At 44.9% G+C, this 19,716-nt stretch overlaps 1 protein-coding gene across 1 annotated transcript in view; it reads left to right on the top strand.

The window, feature by feature from the left end:
* The window catches only part of LOC102383933 (melanopsin-like), a 54,668-nt gene that overhangs the window by 25,603 nt on the left and 9,349 nt on the right, over positions 1-19,716 (top strand). Inside the window, exons 8-9 of the mRNA XM_006020048.3 lie at positions 6,921-7,095; positions 11,234-11,386. Coding sequence (XP_006020110.1) covers positions 6,921-7,095; positions 11,234-11,386 — 328 coding nt within the window. The remainder of the gene's footprint in view (positions 1-6,920; positions 7,096-11,233; positions 11,387-19,716) is intronic.

Below are 19,716 nucleotides of genomic sequence, written 5' to 3'. Positions count from 1 at the left end.
TTCCCTCCTCCTGGGCCAGTTGAGACTGCCTCCATCCCATAGTCCCTTCTGCAAGCCTCAAGTGCCTTATATCCCAACTCAGCTGTTAACCAGGAGCCTGGCTGCAGTCCTGCTGCCCAGAACTCCTCTTCCTGTGACTCTCAGGGCTAGACTCCCTGACTAGCTCTGACCCTTATCTAAATTAGAAGCAAATTCTTAGAGCCTTAAATAGGAGCAAAGTTAGGACACTAATAAGATCTTCTGAAAATCCCACCCTATGTGAACCTTCCTCCCTTCCTTTTCAATCTGCATTTCCAGGAGTAATGACACCATAAGTGGTTGTGCAGCTATTATGGATTGGGGAGTCCTCATGTTACTTAGATGAGTAAATTATGAAGCACAAATAGTAAGGTACAAAGCCTAATTAGTAGTTACTGGGCATGTCTACATGAGATATTTACTGTGGAACTGATGAATTAGCTCCACAGTAAATGTTTCACATCTATACATGCAGTGTTATTAGGCAGGAATAAACTAATCAACTCCTGGCAGGATAACACTTGTATTTACTTTATTCTTTAGTGTGCATACATGTAGATGCTGGAGGGGCTGACTGGGGCATGGTGGTGCTTCAGTGTGAGGGCTGACTGCCAGCTAGCCCCAACTGGAGAATTCTCATGCCCCAGCCAGCCCCTTCACAGCATGATGATCTGGGTCAGAGCAACTGCAGGCTGGCAGGCTGTCCCCCGGGCCCCTGCCAGCCAGAGCTGCTCTAACCCAGCTCAACATACTACACTCCCAGGCACACATGTAAACAGTGCTGACCCAGCTCTGATCCAGTGAGAGGCTGCATAGCCCAACAGTCTTTCAGTATCCAAATCTTGAAGCAGCTCTGCTAAATACTTGTGGACCAAATATTGCTTGCTTTTGGGATCAAGGTTTGTTCCACTCAGGGTACAACTACATGAAACATTTTACTGGGCATTAAAGTAATCTAATATGCAGTAAAGCATCAGTGTCTACATTTGCACAGCAATTATTGTGCAGTAGATTAGTTTAATGCACCATTTTCTAGTGACTGTAGAGCAGGGGGTTGGATTAGATGGCCTCCTGAGGTCCCTTTCAGCCCTAACATTCTATGATTCTGTGGTGCCCAGGAAGCAATGAATTCTGGCATAAGCACCAGAGTTTATTTCTTCAACTTAATTGCACGTGTAGATGCACCCAGTGAATAATTTCCAAGTAGGCTATGGGTTCTATATGTTTGCATAAATGATTTTTCTTATAGTTCTGAATAATGAAAAATATATGAAAATAGTTTATTTGTGGATAACTTACAAATGGTGAATTGCAAATACTGCCAGTAGTTCAGCTGTGAACACTACAAAGATGAGACTTTATAGGCATTATTTCACCATAATAAAAAATCTTTTGATCATTCGACTTACTTGAGTGAGACCAACTTCTTTTTTTAGCCTTTTTGATTGTGATGAGTTTAGATAGCATGGATAAGTCAGGAATCATGAGCTAAAGGGTTCAGATGCAGTTCAAATTGGTTGGATGTTTTGGGTTTTTTTTAACAAATCTAAAAAATGAAACAACTTTTTACAGGACATTTTGCTGTAAAACCAAACCCAAAAAACTGCATCTAATAGAGAATGGTTTGTGGACTACAGGTACAGAATTTACACAGCCAATGTCAGGAAATTCTTTCCTATTAAAGGTATGCACGTTCATTTAGTTCTGCTGGCAACCTGTAGATGGGGTGAGCAAAACAGTGGATCCGGCTGGCAGCCAGACTCCGTTTCCCAGTAGCCCCTGGCCACATTGCTGGGGCCGGTCTCCATGGAGACCCCAGCTGCTGCGCTGTGATAGTGCAAGGCTCCAGTTGCCATGGAGATCGGCCCCAGCCATGCTGACGGGATGTGTGGCAGGGTAGGGGGCTGCTCCGGAGCTGCTGGGATCATGGCTCTGCCCTGGCCCTGGACCAAGCAGCCCCCGCCATAAGGTCCCAGTGGCTCTGGAGCAGACCCGCCCCTCTGCCGTTGCTCCCCCACCCCCTGCCAGCATGGCTGGGGCTGGTCTCCATGACAACCCCAGCCTTGTGCTATCACAACACAGCAGCTGGAGTCTCCATGGAGACCGGCCCCAGCCATGTGGGCATGGGCTGCTGGGAAATGGAGTCTACTGCTGGCCAGATCCAGCCTGCAACCAGGACTTTGCCTGCCTCTGCTCTAGATCCTGTGTTCTTTGCCTTTTTAGGGCACAGACAGAAGAACAGCTCTCTGCTGTAACTCAGAATGCTTTGCAGGAAGTGTTCTGAGTTACAATGATCCCCTGGACCAAACAGAAGTTCACTGTTGGATCCAGGGGCAAGGGGGTTTGGGGAATCTAGCTGCTGGCTGTGAGCCTGCAGCCGGTTTTCCCTAGCAACGGCAGCCCAAGTGCTGTTTTCAGAAATGGAGGGGGAAAAGGCAGAAGAGGGAGCTCTTTTTAGAGGTTCCCAAGCCAGTACTGAAGGGTAGGGCACATAATTTGGAGTCCCCACCTTGTGAGGGCACTCCGATCCACCTGCCCACCCCTCCACCGCTGGCTGAAAAAGCCCCAGATCAGACTCCCTCTGTTCCCTTTCCTGCTTCTCTGAAAACAGCTCTGAGGCTGGGAGGCAGGAAGACACAAGTTAATGAAGACTCTGTGTTTTGAAATGTCTTCATCTGAACCCTCACACAATGAAGGTTCAGACTTTTACAGAATTTGGCCCTTTTAAAGCATTTTGCAGCTGTACAGTTCTGTTTGGTCACTGCTGTAGAGCGCTTTCAGGGGCCTGATTGAGCAAAAATTGTCACTTCTGTCTGTGCCTTCTGTCTGTGTTTAGTCCTTGTACCTTTCAGTTTTAGACATCTGCTAGAAAGGCAAAAACTCTGAGTGAATACTAACTTGCTTAATATGAGTTACTTGTAAGGAATATATCAGAGCAGCGAATAGCAACCTTTTCCTAGCTACAGACTGGAACAATTAGGCTCTGATCAAATGTAGGTTGGGTGGCTTTCATGTCCTGTCAGAGGCAATGGGCTTTCCCTGCAGCCAGACCAGGGCCAGGTACATGAGAGCTGCAACCATGCTGCTGTTGCTGCTTCTCCCAGAACCTTGCTTCTTGTCTGGGACATGGTTGCAGCTTCCTACCAGTGGGGAGTTTTGCCAGAACCAAGCAGCTAGAAGTTGCATCTATGCTACTGTCATTTCCGCACCACAGTGTGGAGATGTGGGGGAGATGGATGTGGGGGGAAGAAGTGACAGCAGTGTGGATGCAGCTTCCAGCTGCCCAGCCTCAGGACGGCTACTCATACTGTATCTGGGAGCAGGCTAGGGGGTGGGAAGAATCTGCAGCAAAGGTGCAACTAGAAGTTGCTCAGCCCTGGAACAGCTCCTCACTGATTAGCCTCAGTGCAGGTGCAGACACAGGTAAAGCCTTTGACCTCTGTGAGTTGGATCCAGCCTGTGGGCCATATGTTGCTGACTCCTGCATTAGAAGTCTTTGCATAAGTGTATATCCTGTGTATATCTTCCCAACTGTAATGGTACTGTTGCTATAAATGTTTAACTACAATTATAGAAATTTTGGGTTAACCTTGTGTAAAGATGTACTTGCAAGGCCAGATTCCTTCTTTTTGCTGAGTTAAACAGGAGAATACTAAGTGCTTGATCACAATAACATAAAATAATTGAAATCCATTACCATAAGGAATGACAATCTGTGTTAAGAGTCAAAACCAAACTGATAACCTCTAAAGACCATCATAGTTCAACAGTTGTTAAACGATTAATATGAAGGCAAGAACTGATAACCTCATCACCTTTGGGCACCTGGATTAAATATCTTATTATAAATTCTGCACTTAGCTGGGGGTAGAGAAAGGGAAGTTTTCATGACCAATCCCTTTGATTAATATATACACAATCCACATGTAGAAACAGTCTTTAATGATTATATATCAGTAATTATGAACCTGGGGAGAATTGAGAACCTGGGAAACCAGCGTCCAGCAAGAGTTTAGAGGTCCCTGCATCTGGTTTACACTAAACTCTTGCAGCTATTTTCTCCAGCTAGTCACCCATCTCTCCATAATGTCAAATTTACAGGCAATCAAAAAAGCACAAGGCTGAATCAATTCTATCCTTTGTAGGTTAATCTAAGGTGTGTAGATTGAACTGATAAGCAAATGAACAGGTATTCAATTTTGATTCCATCAATGCAGCCACATGCCTGCAGTGACCCAGGTCAGAAGCTGGAGGGTGCTAGAACATGCTTCCCTGCTTAGCTGGAGCAGACAGCTTGGGGCAAGGCTAGCCCACCCACTCTGTGTTGGGGAGGGCTGCAGGGGAGTTGCAAAGCATCCTGGGATGCTGGGGGACTATGAGTTAACTTGAATCTGGAGGGGGTCTGGGGCACAAGTTCAGTAAACCGATTTAACCTAAATCAGTTAAGCCTGATACTATATTCATCCAGGTTTATCTTAAATTGGTTTCAACCATTTTGGAAGTGGTTTATGCGCGCTGAACTTCTGTTATGTTACAGATTTCTGCCCAACACCAAGTGGTTTCCAATCACTTATACCAGTTTATGAGTAATTTCTATCCCTAGCCACAGTGTCAGTTTTGCATCTGTAGACAATTTTTTAACTGGCATGATTTAAATAGACATGATCATGCCCTAAGCAAGCAGTTAGACCAAGACGTATCATTCTGTGGGCAAATATCGGTGTCTACTCAATATTGGTGAGGTTATCAGAGCTGCAATTATAGAACTCACTTCAAGATCTGAACCTAAGACCCAGAATTCAAATATCCTATAGCTGTAAGGCTGTACATTCTATTGCCCCAGCAGGGTTATAGATGGTGGAGATGCAAAATTCTGCATCTCTTTAGAATACTGAATAGGCTGCAGTCCCTATAAGTCTTAGAGATCCTAGAAGAATTTTTTCTTCCTTGTTTGGAACAGAATAGTTCTCAGGGGGGCTGTCTACATGAGATGCTTACTGCACAGTTGACTAATTAGCTATGCAGTAAATGCCACCAGTAAATGCCATGTGCACCCCTATTAGGCCAGAGTAAAGTAATTTATTCCACAGAAGGATAGTACTTGTAAATACAAATACTATCATGCCACAGACTTTTACTCTGTAGCAGCGCACATATACATGCTGGCTGGGGGACAAGGATATTTCAGTATCAGGGCTGCCTGCTGGCTAACCCCATGCTAAAGCACCTTCATGCCCCAGCCACCCCTCCGCAGCATGTTGAGCGAGAGGAAACAACCCCAGGCTGGCAGGCTGACCAACTGTACCCCCTGCCAGCCAGAACTGCTCTGATCCAGCTCAACATGCTGTGATCCCAGGCATGTGTTTAAACATGTGCCTGGGACCAGTAAACTCCAGTGCAACAAGCACTGGAGTTTTTTGCAGCATGTTAATATTTACGTGTAGACATGCCCAGGGAGTGGTGCATCTACACAAGACGTTTACTGCAAAGGGTAAACTTCAGTACAAGGAGAAACATACCCCAGCCAGCCCCTCCACAACATGTTGAGCCAGCTTGGAGCAGCCCCAGTTGGCAGGCTGATCCCCAAGGCCCCCAGTCAGCTGGGCTGGCAGCTGAAGCTGCTTTGACCCGTCTCAACATGCTGTGGTCCCAGGTGCACATGAGGATGCAGCACCTGGGAGCAATAAACTCTGGCACGATAAGCACCAGATTTTATTGCTTTGCATTAATTGCATGTGTAGATGAACCCAGGATCAAGTTTTTGAGGTCAATATACACTTTTTCTTAATGTAACATTTTATTTCACTGTGTAGTGGAGCACTTGCTAAAATTTCCTTTTTTTCATATTTTCCTGTTTGTCAGATTGTTCATTGAGGGAAGCCTGTTGCTTCCATTTTATGTACAAATTATAAACATAAAACAAATGAGTTTAGAAGTTTGAATTCATATTCAAGCTTTTAATTGCTGTTGCAAGTCATCCAGTTCTACCATGCTGCCTCTTGCAGTTAATGTATGTCTTGGCTTCCTTTTGTATCATGTAATTTGCAATTGTTTCACATATTTTTGATGTAATTTGCTCTGACTTGCTTGTAGCTTGTGTATTTTGGTTCCAGTATTTGCTGCTGTTTTTCCAATTCATAGAATTAATCAGGAATGATATGGAATTGTAGATTTATTAGACCAAAACAGTGGGTCAGATTCTCTGTCCTTGAACCAACTGTTTCAAATCTCTTACACAGACCAAAAAATCTAGAATATGCTCATAGCTAACCAAATAAGAATTGTGTAAAGCTAAGATACTTAAGTCCTGTGCCAGCTATTTCTACCATTGTGGAAATATGCTGGAAGTAGCAGAGTGTGAAGATGGTCTACAAATGCTCAGCTGGTGTATGGTCATGTGAAGATATAGATTAGAAGAACCCTGTTGGTTGCTCTAATTTATGCTGTGGCAAGGCTGATGCAGATTGACCCAAAGAATAAAGAAGTTATAACTGTTACGGTCCTGTGTCTAGGGCAGATCTCTGAGGAGGAGATAACTTAGCCAAGTATGCAACTGTGATTTTATGTTGATCTCTTATTTTTAGTCAAGCAAATCCTTGTTTTAAATTGTTATATTACAAAAAAATACATTGTATTCTCAATTCTCACTGTTCATCCAGGCTTCCCAGCATAGTCTTGTCATTTAAAAATCTCAGGGCAGCTGATGTCTATGTATTTGGCCTATTGAGTAGTCAGCAGTTGCTATTGTAAACTGCTTTTATGTAATCTTCAATATTTTATAAAGTCAGAACTGTATTGAAATGTGCAACAAGAGGGGTTTTGTCAGACCATTTTCCAAAAATTGCCGTTGGCATTTATGATGTTGGGCAGATTAACATTTTTACTTCTCTGTTCTCTTTCAGAAATACTATTCGCAGTGCTGTTCCATGCTTACGATTTCTAATACGGATATCAAAGAGTGATCTTCTGTCAGGTTCCATAAATGAATCCTCATTCAGGACCTCTCTATCCAGTCATCAATCCTTTTCTTCCAAGAAGAAGGCTAGTTGTCTTTCATCAATATCTGCTGGAGAATTAGTAAGTCTTTTCTTGGTTTTGTGAAGGAAGGCAGGTATAAAACCTGTCAAGTTCCCAGTTACCCAATATTGAAAAAACTTAGACAGAGGTAGAGCAGGACAGGAATTTTCCAGCAAAATAGTTGCCTGTCAAAATATCAGTTTATCCAAGCTAAAATGTTTGGGGGAAGGTATGTACCAAATTAAACGATGAAATTTCTGAAAGCTTTTGAATGTCTGTGGGAGAGAGAAAAACCCTCACCTATTTCTGCATAAACTAATCATTACGGCATTTATTTGGGATATAGGAGACTTAGGTTCATATTCCTAGCATGAATAAGAAATAATAGAGTCTTGAACCTTATTCTTTCACATTCCAGCCCTAACCACTAGGCTATTAGTTATTTTTGGTTGCATGAGTGTATCATCTACTTCTCTCTCCTCCACTTCCCCTATGTCTTTTTTAATAAAACAGGTAAAAGATCTTGGGTTTGTCCCAATATGGAAAATGAAAATTTTTAAGTCACAGTTTTTTAGGATGGGCAAATCATTTCCTGCCCAACTCTGATTCAGCTATTTGTGAAGCCTTTGGAAAAACAAAAATATTATGTAGAACAGGTTAGTCAGATGCTTGGCTGGGATAGTTTAGTCAGGGTTGATCCTGCCTTGAGCAAGGGGTTGAACCATCCCTATGAATGACTCATTTTTATATTGATTGTGAATGCTATGGCCATGAAAGAATGAGCAAATCATGTTGTTGCAATGTGAATTAAATATAGAAATTTCAAGCTGTGTGATTTAATTTCCATTCACTGCTACTGGGTTCTGATAATAGGGGTGACACATGAGGGCTTTATTCATGAGAGTAGATGATACTGTAACTGTAATTGCATTGAAATCATTATAAATGTATTAAAATTTGCTTAAACCTAAACTTTTATATAGAGCATGTCAACATTCAGACACCAAAGGGAGGTGCATTTTCCATGTGATTGTTTAAGACCCTTATCCAGGAACATATGCATCTAGCTCCATTGACTTAACTGAGGCTCCTCACATGATTAAGCCTTGATCATGTAAGACTTATTGGTAGTGTTTACAGGGAGGTAACAGTAGAAATTGGTTGTAAAGGGACAAAACATTAGGAAGAGAGATAAAAAGGAGAGGATCCTAATTTGCTCACTTATCTCTCATCTTTTCTTATCTCCTATATTTCTTTTTCGCGGGAGTTTCTGCATTCACTTTTGATTCCTTTTCTTCCCAGGTAGAGGTAGGTAGCCATGTTAGTCTGAAGTCAGGCAGATGGCAAGGTAGAGGTGTACATTATAAATTAACTGAATTGGAGATGCATAAGCTTTCATGAACCACAGTTTCTTCCCAGTTTCCTTCCCAGCAAGTCTCTTGTGGACCAGTGGATACTAAAGCAGATTCTCTGTTCTTCTCCAAAAGCACATTTCCTGAGCTGAGATGTGTCTTTGTTCTGTTAGTCACCATTACTTTTCTCCTCCATCATTTAGAATTGTGGTTGTGTTTGTCTTTGTTTTGTAAGCCATCCTCCTTTTAAGGCATGTTCTTGTTTAAAGATTTCTACGTTTTGATATAATCTTTGTTTACAGTTCTCAAAACAAAACAGCTGCTGCTACAGCGGTGGCTGCTGCTGTGGTAATTTAATGCTTTGTTGAATTGACACTGCCAGAGGCAATCTTTTTGAGGACTAAGAGGAAGGATAGTTTCTAAAATGTCAATTCAGTGCAGCTGTGTAGCTTCTGGCTAAATCAGCAGCAGATGAAATAAATGCTAAGCTCAGAGGCTCGTACATGTTGCATGACTGCAATGCTTGGTGAAGTTCTGGAACTACAGAGTTATAACTAAGAATTTTGGTGCCACAAGTGGGGTAGATGTTGAGCACTGAAGAGTCTGACATCCCCATGCACAGGCTGCTGCAGCAGCAATGAGCAGCTGATGCTATGGCACAGGCTCCCCAGGGCTCGCCATTCTGGTGCCCCCTCTAAATCAGTGCCCAGGCCTGGTGCCCTGCTTGTTCATCCCTGGTTATGCTACTGTGGAACTTCATAGCTGAGGGCCTTGCTAAGTAGTAATTGTAGGCAGCTCTTAACCATTAAGTCAAAGAATGGGATTTGGGACTAGTGTATAAAGGACTGACATGACCATTCATTTGATGAATGACAGAAAAAGGCTTTATTTACTACAAGTATTCACTTTTAAATGAGCCTAAAGCAAAGCAAAGTCCAGTATATTAAGCTGCAAAAGTGGTAGCATCTCACCAGTACAGGCAAAGAGGTGGTCTCAGTCTTGTCAGCTTCTCAGCGTATGGATCTATTCACTAGAAGATCAGCTGGGCACAGTAGCAGTTCTTGTCAGAATGATTTCTCATTCTTGAAGCTTGCCATTAGCTGTTTCATTCCTCTTTTATTGCCTTTAGCTCAGCATCTTCAAAGCATTCTTATAGTTGTGTAAATCAAGACAGAATCCCAAGCAGTAATTAACAGGAAAATCAAACTCTTCATTACTAGTTATCAGAGGCTGCATGCTTAACTTTGCATTAGCATAGTTTACTGTGAAGTAAGCATGTACACATGTAGACACACAGTAAGCCTCCCAAATTTACTTGGGATTATTCATGGTGCCGTAGGGCTTGTATAGACGGGCTCTGGCACAGGAACCTGGGTGGGGACTATGTCCCCCTGCTTCAGCAGCAGGGAGCTCTAAGCTCCCTGCTCCGAGATTGGGAGTGGGGGCTAGGAGATCCTTATCTTCCAGCCCCCTGCTCCACCATTGCAATCAGGGAGTAGGGCTCGGAAACCCTTATCTCCCAGCTTGAGCTCTGTGGTTCTGCGACCACAGAACAGGAGCTGGGAGCTCCCTCCCTGGGGACAGTTCCCCACCCAGCCTGGAGCTGGCTGGGACCTGCCCCTGAGTGACATTTACCAGCCAGCCCCAGACTGCGTAGGGAAGCACTTGCAGCCTGGAGGTGGCTATGGACTGTCCTGTTTTGGGAAGTCCCCAGCCAGTTTCTGGCTGCACATGCAGACTTCCCTGCACAGGCCAGGGCTGGCTGGGAACTGTCCTGATCAGAGCCAGTGTAAACAGCAGTGGGGAGGTGCTTTGTTCTCAGGTTCTCCTTTTTAAAGGTGTTAAGTAGATTGCCCCAGGCATCAGGAAAGAGAGGTCAGAAAGCAAGTGGTTGTTCTGTGAGAAGTGTGCTTCTAGTGTTGTATGCATCTGTCCTTTTATATTTTTAATGTGAGAATTCATTCTGGTGCACAGTTGCTGTTTAGCTTCAGCCACATCATTGCCATGAGAGCATTTGGTGTATTGAATCAGATGCATCACAATTTGGGAAAGGCAGGTGTAGGAACTATGGTTTCATTCATGATAGTTTCATTATGGTGTTAGCAGTGGCAGTAGACATGTGTCGACAGGTTCAGCATTTCTTGCTAGGTCATGGCTGTGTTCCACTTGATGTCTGTTGGGCAGGAGAGAATTTACTTCTGGTGATGAATTGGGCAAGATTAGAGGGTTGTTTGAAAGTCAGGAGCAGAGGGGCTGAGCTTTTTTGATGATTGCTCATCTTGTGGTCTTAGAAAAAGCACCTGCTTGTATTCCAAACTCTCTCTCTCCCTCTCTCTCTCACTTTGCTCTCACTTATAAGCTGGTATAAGTAAAAGCAAAATCAGACCCTGCATTGGTGCTACAATGAACACGTAAGTGCCTCACTTTTCTTTCATTGATTATTTATACCCCTTACTAATTATTTCTAGGAAAATAAAGCTTTATTTGCTTATGGTTCCAACTCTAGAGATACAAAATATAAGGAATATATAAGGACCACATTTATTTTAGGATTTGATTGCACACTGTATGCAACCCTGTTTCACTGAAGAAATCAAATCCCTCTTTAATGCACAGCTTGAAGCACTGGGCTTGCTGCTGAAAATATTCACATGTGGTCCTGGTCGAGAAAATTGTTCTCCACCCAAACATTAAACTATAAGTGCTACTCCATGGCTCTATGGCAGCCTTGTGACTGCCTCCTTAGATGAGGGGACTGCCTCTTGCTAACCTGTAGGTGGGAAAAAGTAAAAATAAAATGGCTTGAAAGAATGTGGCGTCCTGAGTCATTTTCAACTTGTTTTTAGGCTTGGAGAGATGTGGAGCTTGAACCAGTGGAGCTAGTTCATAACAAACTGCCAGCTCATAGAAGTAACTCTGTTTCTACAAGTCTGAGAGAAGAAGAGAGGAGGGACCTGCTGTTGAAGGCCTGTAGCTGCAATGCTGTAACTGAAGAAAAGGTAAAGGAAGGATTTAATCTCTCTTCCTGTTTTTAATTCTCAGGTTTTAGCTTATCTTTCCATTAAAAATCAATACCATATTGAATTTAAAATTCAATATCCAGGCATATCTATTAAGATTCAATACCCAACTCATACATCCAGGGCACTTATCCACTATTTTTTGTTGTGATACGTTTCCTGCACCCCCTACCATTACAAAACCACAATTGTTTTTTTACTCTTTAAGACTGATTTTTTTTTTTTTGTTTTTTTGTTTTTTTTTTTGTTTGTTTGTTTTTTTTTTTTTTTTTTTTTACTCTCAACTCCTCACATTCTGTTTTCCTTATTCTGGCTGAAAAAAAAACCAAACAGGCAACTAGATCAAATGCAGATATAGTTTAATCAGTGAAAGTGAATGTGACAGGCTGACCTCATTGTCCCATCATGCATACCTATCCTCACTCTAGTTTTTGTCACCCCATGCCCCAATCCAAGTACTTTGTCCCTGTATTGTGTCAGTCTCCATTTGCTACAAAGGTGGGGTTTTGAGAGAGAGAGTGGAAACTAGCAGTGAACCAATAGAGAATTTTGGGGCCAATACTGATGGGCAATTTTTAACAAGCCATATCAGCTGATACTGATCTGATTTCGATATGCACCTGGGGGCATGAAGAGTGACGTCCGGCTGGTAAGTCTGTTGTGGGGGAAGAGGCGAAGGGGGAAGGAAAGGGCATGGGGAGGGCAGATCGAGGCTCCTGTGGTGAGGGAAGGAGTGGGGCTGGGGCAGAGGCAGGGCCAGGTGCCACACAGCTGGAGCAGAGTGGGGGATGGGGGTATGAGGAGCTTATTCAGGGGCACAGGAGGGGGCAGCTCCCGCCACTGCACATACCCTGGGAGGGCATGGGGGGTGTGTCTCCCCAGATCTGCACGCAGGGCAGGGTGGGCTGCTGTTGCGGGCTGGGGCCGGGGTGGTGCAGGCTCTTCCTGGTGGGGGTTGGGCTGGGGCTGTGCTTGGGGCAGGCAACAGTGGTGCTAGGAGGAGGCTATGGGGGAGGGGGCCTGCAGCTACCCCAAAATTCACCATACCCCACCCCCAGCACTGCCACCGCCCACCCCAAGCTCAGCCCAGTCCAGCTTCCCACTGGGAAGAGCCTGGCACCACCCCATCCCCACCCCATAGCAGCAGCCATCCTTTACCCTGTGCACAGATCTGGGGTCACATGCTCCCATGCCTGCCTGGGAGTGCACGTAGTGGTGGGAGCCACCCCCCTGGACATACCGCTTACACCTCCATCCCCTGCTCTGCCCCAGCTGTGCAGTGCCTGCCCCTGCCCCATCCCCACTCCCTTGCTCACCGCTGGGGCCTTGATCTGCACCCCCCAGCCCCTTACCTCCCTATGCCCCTTCCCTCACAACAGACTTACCAGCTGGACCTGGCTGCTCTCTAGCTGCCAGGCTGCACTCCTGGCTGCCTGCATGCTGTGCTACAGCTGCGCATGCGTGGGGCATTTATCAGCCACGTTATTGGCCACATCAGCCAAAAAAAACGAATTGCCGATGCAGTCAGTTTTCCCTATATTGGTGCCGATCCGATATGGGACCAATGGATCGGTGCACCTCTAATGGAAACTTACCTTTTTGCCTCCTCATGTAAGTGCACATCTAAAAATGTTTTATCTTTATTGTGGAAGAATACAAGAAAGAAACTCCCATGTTTCCCTGAGAGTGGGAAAGTCTGTCAGTTGCCACCTTTCTCTCATTGAAACTGGAAATGGTGAGTACAGAGTGCATCTTTTGTAGATGCAACAAAATACAGACCAAACTACTGCAATATGGTGTCATAGTCTTAGAAATGTCACTTTTCCAGAGGGAACTTCTGGATATGACATTAGATCAACTCCTCGGCACTCCAGTGTCACTGGAAGGGACCTCATATGGTCATCTAATGCAGCCCCTGCTCAATGCAGGATTTTTCCTTACTAAACCATCCCAGGTAAGTGTCTGCCTAACCTGCTCTTGAAAATTTCCAGGGATGGAGGCTCCACAAACTCTCTAGGTAGCCTGTCCAAATGCTTGAATATCCTCAAAGTTCTGTCTAATCTAATCTTCAACCTAGAGAATCTGATGGTGTTCAACGCCGATAAATGCAAGGTTCTCCACCTTGGGAAGAAAAACCCGCAGCATCCTTATAGGCTCGGCACTGCTATGTTGGCTAGCACTAAAGAAGAAAGAAACTTGGGGGTCATCACTGACCACAAGATGAACATGACCCTGCAGTGTGATGCTGCGGCTAGTAAAGCGACCAAAACGCTGGCTTGCATCCATAGATGCTTCCCAAGCAAATCCCGGGACGTCATTCTCTCCTTATACTCGGCCTTAGTGAGGCCGCAGCTGGAGTACTGCGTCCAGTTTTGGGCTCCGCAATTCAAAAAGGATGTGGAGAAGCTTGAGAGAGTCCAGAGAAGAGCCACGCGCATGATCAGAGGTCAGGGAAGCAGACCCTACGATGACAGGCTGAGAGCCCTGAGGCTCTTTAGCCTAGAAAAGCACAGGCTCAGGGGTGATCTGATGGCCACCTATAAGTTTATCAGGGGTGACCACCAGCATCTGGGGGAATGTTTGTTCACCAGAGCGCCCCAAGTGATGATGACTAGGTCGAATGGTCATAAACTACGACAAGACCGTTTCAGGCTGGACATAAGGAAGAATTTCTTTACTGTCATTGAACACCTTCAAGAGCAAACTGGATGCTTATCTTGCTGGGATCCTATCACCCCAGCTGACTTCCTGCCCTTTGGGCAGGGGGCTGGACTCGATCTTCCGAGGTCCCTTCCAGCCCTAATGTCTATGAAATCTATGAACCTAAATTTCCTCTGTTGCAGTTTAAGTCCATTGCTCCTAGTCCTGTCCCTTATAGCCACTGAGAAAAGGCTATCTCCACCCTCTTTGTAACTGCCTATTTTTCAAGACTGTTATCAAATCCTTTTTAAGAGGTTTCAGAAATGTTGCTGCTATCAGGGGTGACATGTACGGGATGCATACGAGTGCATGTGAGCCCCCTGTGCGTGGTGGTGCACCCCCTGCAAAAAGACACCACCGACACTGTCAGTGGTGCCTGCAGGTGGTCACTGCTCGCCACCCTGCTGCCAGTACTGCAGGTGGCATCTGTGGGCGGTCCACGATCACCCCTGGCTATCGGCAACACTGCTGGCAGCGCCTATGGATGGTCGCCAACCCCTAGTCAGTGCTTGCCGCCCCCCCCCCCACTCCCTCCTACTGCCAACAGTGCTGGCAGCATCTGTGGGAGCTCCCTGCTCACCGCTGCCAAGCTCCTGCCACTGCTGCCACACTTGTGCTGCTGCCGGCGCAGCCGTGCCCCCCCTCAGCTGCTGGAGGCACGCACCGTTCATAGCTGCTATGAATGCCTTGGAAATACATGCCAGTGAATACCTTGGAAATGCATGCCAGTGTTATAACATTAGGTGGACAAAGATGTGATACTCAAAATACCTAACCTTACAATAGACAGACTAGCGCTCCCAAATTTGGAGGTACTTGGGTCACCATGGAATTACCTGTGACATGCACTTTTTGAAGCAATATCATTAAAGACAACTTAGTTTCAGTCAGAAGTTGTTCTGGAAATCTCCAGTGAAGCGATCTCCCTAATCTTGAATGCATTCCTCTTGTTCTTCCTTCAAAATTCTCCTTAGAAATCACTTTTGCCATAAGTACTGTAGAACTGTATTCCTCTTACTAATAAACGGTTCACAAAGGAGGTGGTAAACAACATTAACCCCCTCCCCCAAAAACATCAGAACTTAACAATGATCATGATAATAACAAGATACACACCATACAAGCCTATACTTTTGTATCCCATTCTCTATACTTCTATATATTATCTATTTAAATTGTAACCTACCTGTGGCAGGAACCTCTGCTCTTGTATATTAATGCTCTTCCTCCACTGTTGCTGCTGTATAAATAAAAGGCTTGATTCTGATTTACAGTATGGTCCCTTTTATACTGCTTATGTACTGTAAAAGAGACTTAAAGTTAGCATAAATATGACTTCTTTTTAAGATGAGATCATTTCTTCTAGGGAGGTGTCAAGGGGCCCAGTGTAAACAGAATTCTCATCTAATAAAAGCATTGTCACTGGCTGCAGTGACATGAAGATTTTATGGGGTCTCATCCAGTGTAGATCAGATCATCTTCTTCTGCCTTCTCTGCCATTGAGGACTAGTAGACACATGGCTGGGTTCTGGGCAGGCTTATTATAGTGGCAACTTGTACTCGTCATGTCACAGCACTGTCAAAGAATATATGTGGCTTTTCAGGAGGGAAAGCATCACCATCTGCTGTCCTCACCACATCCTGGTGGTGCTGCCACTGCATGGTCCACAAATACTTATTTGTTAGAGTTACCCCTGCTTATTTCACAGCTAACCTTCCCTGAATGTCTTCCCACTATCTGCGACCAGTGGATGCACTGGGTTGGAATACAGCTCTGCTCCACAACAGATGTTGTTAGAATTCAAGCAGCTGTGAAGGCAGATGAAGGCTGCAGTATAATGAGATCCCCAGATGTCTTCATCTCCTTGCCATTAGATCAAGGTCCTGTTCTGTCAAGAGCCATGAGGAAGCTGATGTGGAGCAGCTTCTCCACATTAAAAGGAGTCATTCACAAGTATCTTCCATGATACAGCTTTTCCATCACATTCCTCAAGCCCTGTGGCAACCAGTTAATGGTGACAGGAGCAGAATTGTGAAGTCTGGAAGGTCCTAGTCATGAACTGGCATAAAGGCGGTGGTTACAAGAAGGTCGTCTAGCACTTGGATGAGACAGGATTTTGATTAGGCAGCTGGAACTGTCACTAAACAGCCCTCTTCAGGATGCAGTCTGCTCACCCTACATGGGGAGGTGGCTAGAAAAGGTGCCCTGAACGTAGCCTGTCTACCTTCTTCCTGATTGGATAACCGTATCCAGTGGGATCACCTTTACTGCAGTTGAAAATACCAATGAAGACGCACCATCATTTTTTGGACTTGGAACGATCCCATCAGGACCCTCATGGACAGTCTTAATAGTGAATGCCCAGAGTGCTGCATTGCAATCATGGCCCAAGAACTCAGGTGACACAACATAAGTGTAGCTGAACTGAGACTCGGCAAGTGAGAGAGGGACAGCTCAAAGAACATGGAGGCAGCTATACCTTCCTCTGGAAGAGTAAACAGAAAGGAGAATGCTGACTTCACAGAGTTGGTTTTGCCATTAAGAATAAACTCCTAAACCAGATCAAGTTCCTTATTGGAATTAATGAGCACCTCATGACTTTCCATCTTAAACTGGTAGGGAGCCAATATGCCAGTATCATCACTGATGACTCATCAGTGTGTATGCCCCAACTCTTGACATTGCCTATGAAACCAAGGAGGAATCCTACGCCAACTTTGACCAAGTCTTTTCTGACATTCCAGAGGGAGGCCAACTTATTCTTAGTGATTTCAATGCCAGAGTCGGAAGGAACTCCAGCCTCTGGAATGGAACCATCAGCAAGGAAGGAGTAGGAAAGATCAGCTCCAATGACCTCTTCCCCTTGACCAGAAGCGTGGAACATGGGCATCACCAGCACTCTGTTCCACCAGAAAAAAACAGACACAAGACATCCTGGCAACACCCACGATCTATTGGCACCTGATTGACTATAACATCATCCATGCCCAGAATCACAAAGGTGTCTGCATCACCTGAGGTATGCTAGGAACTGATGATTGCTGGACTGATCACTGATTCATCCACTCCATTATATCACTCAGACTGGCTCCCAAACAAATGCTGTTGCAGAAGCAATTGCCAATGGATGATCAATGTTGAAGGGCAAGCAAGCAAGACTTCTTTTACCAGTGCCTCAGTGAAAAACTGGTGAATTCCAATCAAAAACAATGGGAGAATATCAGTAGTGTGTGGTTGCCCTCAAGGCCACCATCATCAGCATCTATGAAGAGACACCTGGATTTTGTACCAGGAAACATTAAGACTGGTTTGATGAAAATGACTGGGAGATCCAGGAGTTGATTGATTGCAAGTGCAAGGCCTTTTGTGCTTGGGAAAATGACACCAACTCCGAGCAAAATAAATCGACTCTCCAACAAGCCAAGGCAAAGGTCCAAGGGAGGACTTGTGATATGAAGAACAAATGGTGGGAAGACAAGGCTAGGGAGATTCAACATCTTGCTGACATCTGTGATATGCACGATTTCTTCAGTGCCACCAAAGCCATCTATGGTCCAAGCACTTGGGGACCAACCCCTTTGAGACCTACAAATAGATGAGACTTGGTCAAGGAAAGGGGAGCCATCAATGCCCATTGATCATTTTGTAGACCTTCTCAATCAAGACTCTGTTATTGATGAGAGTGTTCTCAGTTCTACCCTGCAATAAAATCTCAGAATCCTTCTAACCGCTGATGAGGTGTGGAAAGCCATCAAGCAGATGAAGAATGACAAGGCATCTGGAATGATGAGGAAATCCCAGATGACCTCATGGATACCATGATTGTGACAGTCTTCAAGAAAGGAGACAAGTCTGATTGTGGAACCTACAGAGACATCACTTTGCTGTTCACCACAGGAAAGATCATTGTGAGAACCCTCCATAATCGTCTCCTTTCACTTGCTGAAGAGCTCCTCCCAGAATCTGTGTGGGTTTAGGACCTCAAAAGGCGCAACTGACATGATCGTCAAAGCTCACCACCTAGAGGAGAAATGCCAGGAACAACATAAGCCTCTCTTCATGGCCTTCTTTGACCTCATGAAAGCTTTCAACTATCAGCGAAGAAGTGTTGTGGAGGATCTTTCTAAAGTACGGAAGCCCACCAAAATAGTGTCACCATTCTCTGCTCCATGAGGATATGCAAGCAGTAGTTCTCAATAATGGATCTATAAAAGATGCCTTTGAGGTTAAAATGGACTGTGTCATTGCTTCAACACTCTTCTCAATATTCCTTGCCACAATACTACATCTGACCCACCAACAAGCTTCCAGCCAGAGTGGAGCTAAACTACTAAATGGATGGTAGCTGTTTAACCTTAGCTGATTCCAAGCCAAAACCAAGACCACCCTGACCTCAATCATTGAGCTCTAGTACACTGAAGAGGCTGTAGTGTGTGTTCACTCGGAAGCAGACCTTCAGGCATCACTGATGTCTTTACTGAGGCATAGAAGAAAATGGGACTGATGCTTAATGTTTAGAAGACTAAGGTCTTCCATTAACAAGCTCCTAATGAATAGTTCCCAGCTCCAGTAATCCAGATCCACAGTGAGACTCTGGAGAACATTGGGTATTTCCTGCAGTTTAGAAGCCATCCCTCACAGAAGGCTGACATCAACAAAGAAATCTAACATTGCCTCAAATGTGCAAGTGCAGTCTTTGGATGCCTGAAGAAACAGGTGTTTGAAGATTACAACATCAGATCTGCAACCAAGCTCATGGTTTATCAAGCAGTAATGATCCCCATCTTGTTGTACAGAGTTGAGACATGGACAATGTACAGGAGACCTTGAAAGTTGTTGAAGTACCATCAATTCTGCCTGCAGAGCATCCTCTGAACCCAGTGGGAAGACAGATGCACCAATGTGCATCAGATGTTAGTGTCCTCCTGTAAGCAAACACCATGAGTATTGAGGCGATGATCATCGGACATCAACTTTGTTGGGCCAGCCATGTCATCCAGGTGCCCAGTTCCAGATTCCCGAAGAAAGTTTTTTATTCTCCCAGCTCAGCCAAGGCATATGATCAAAATGAGGGCAGAGCAAGTGTGTCAGGGATGTCCTCAAGGCCAACTTAAAAAAATGCCACATTGATGTCAACTCATGGAAGGCTATCATCCAGGACTGTCCCAAATGGAGGAAGAGTCTGCTTCAGGGATCTTAATACTTGAAACCTTATGGCAACAACAGGAGATGGAAAAGCGGGAGTGGCAAAAAGAGCATAAACCAAATCAAGAACCAGCGCCACCAACCCCACACAAAAATACATGTTCAAGCTGCAGTAGAGTCTGTCAATCCCAGATAGGCCTTATGAGCCATCTTCAGACACACAGATCAAGCTGTTCGAGAAAATTATTCTGGCACACATCCAGGAGGGGCCAGCAGGGAAATGCATGCTCAGGGGCAACCAGCACGGGTTCATCAGCGGCAGGTCATGTCAGACCAACCTGGTGGCCTTCTACGATCAGGTCACTAAATCATTGGATGCAGGGGTAGCAGTGGATATAGTCTTCCTGGACTTCCGGAAGGCTTTCGACACTGTCTCTCACCCCGTTCTCATTAGGAAACTGGG

The sequence above is a fragment of the Alligator sinensis genome, unplaced genomic scaffold (assembly GCF_000455745.1).
Source record: "Alligator sinensis unplaced genomic scaffold, ASM45574v1 scaffold194_1, whole genome shotgun sequence".
Taxonomy (NCBI): domain Eukaryota; kingdom Metazoa; phylum Chordata; order Crocodylia; family Alligatoridae; genus Alligator; species Alligator sinensis.
This window is presented reverse-complemented; position numbering and strand designations above follow the sequence as displayed.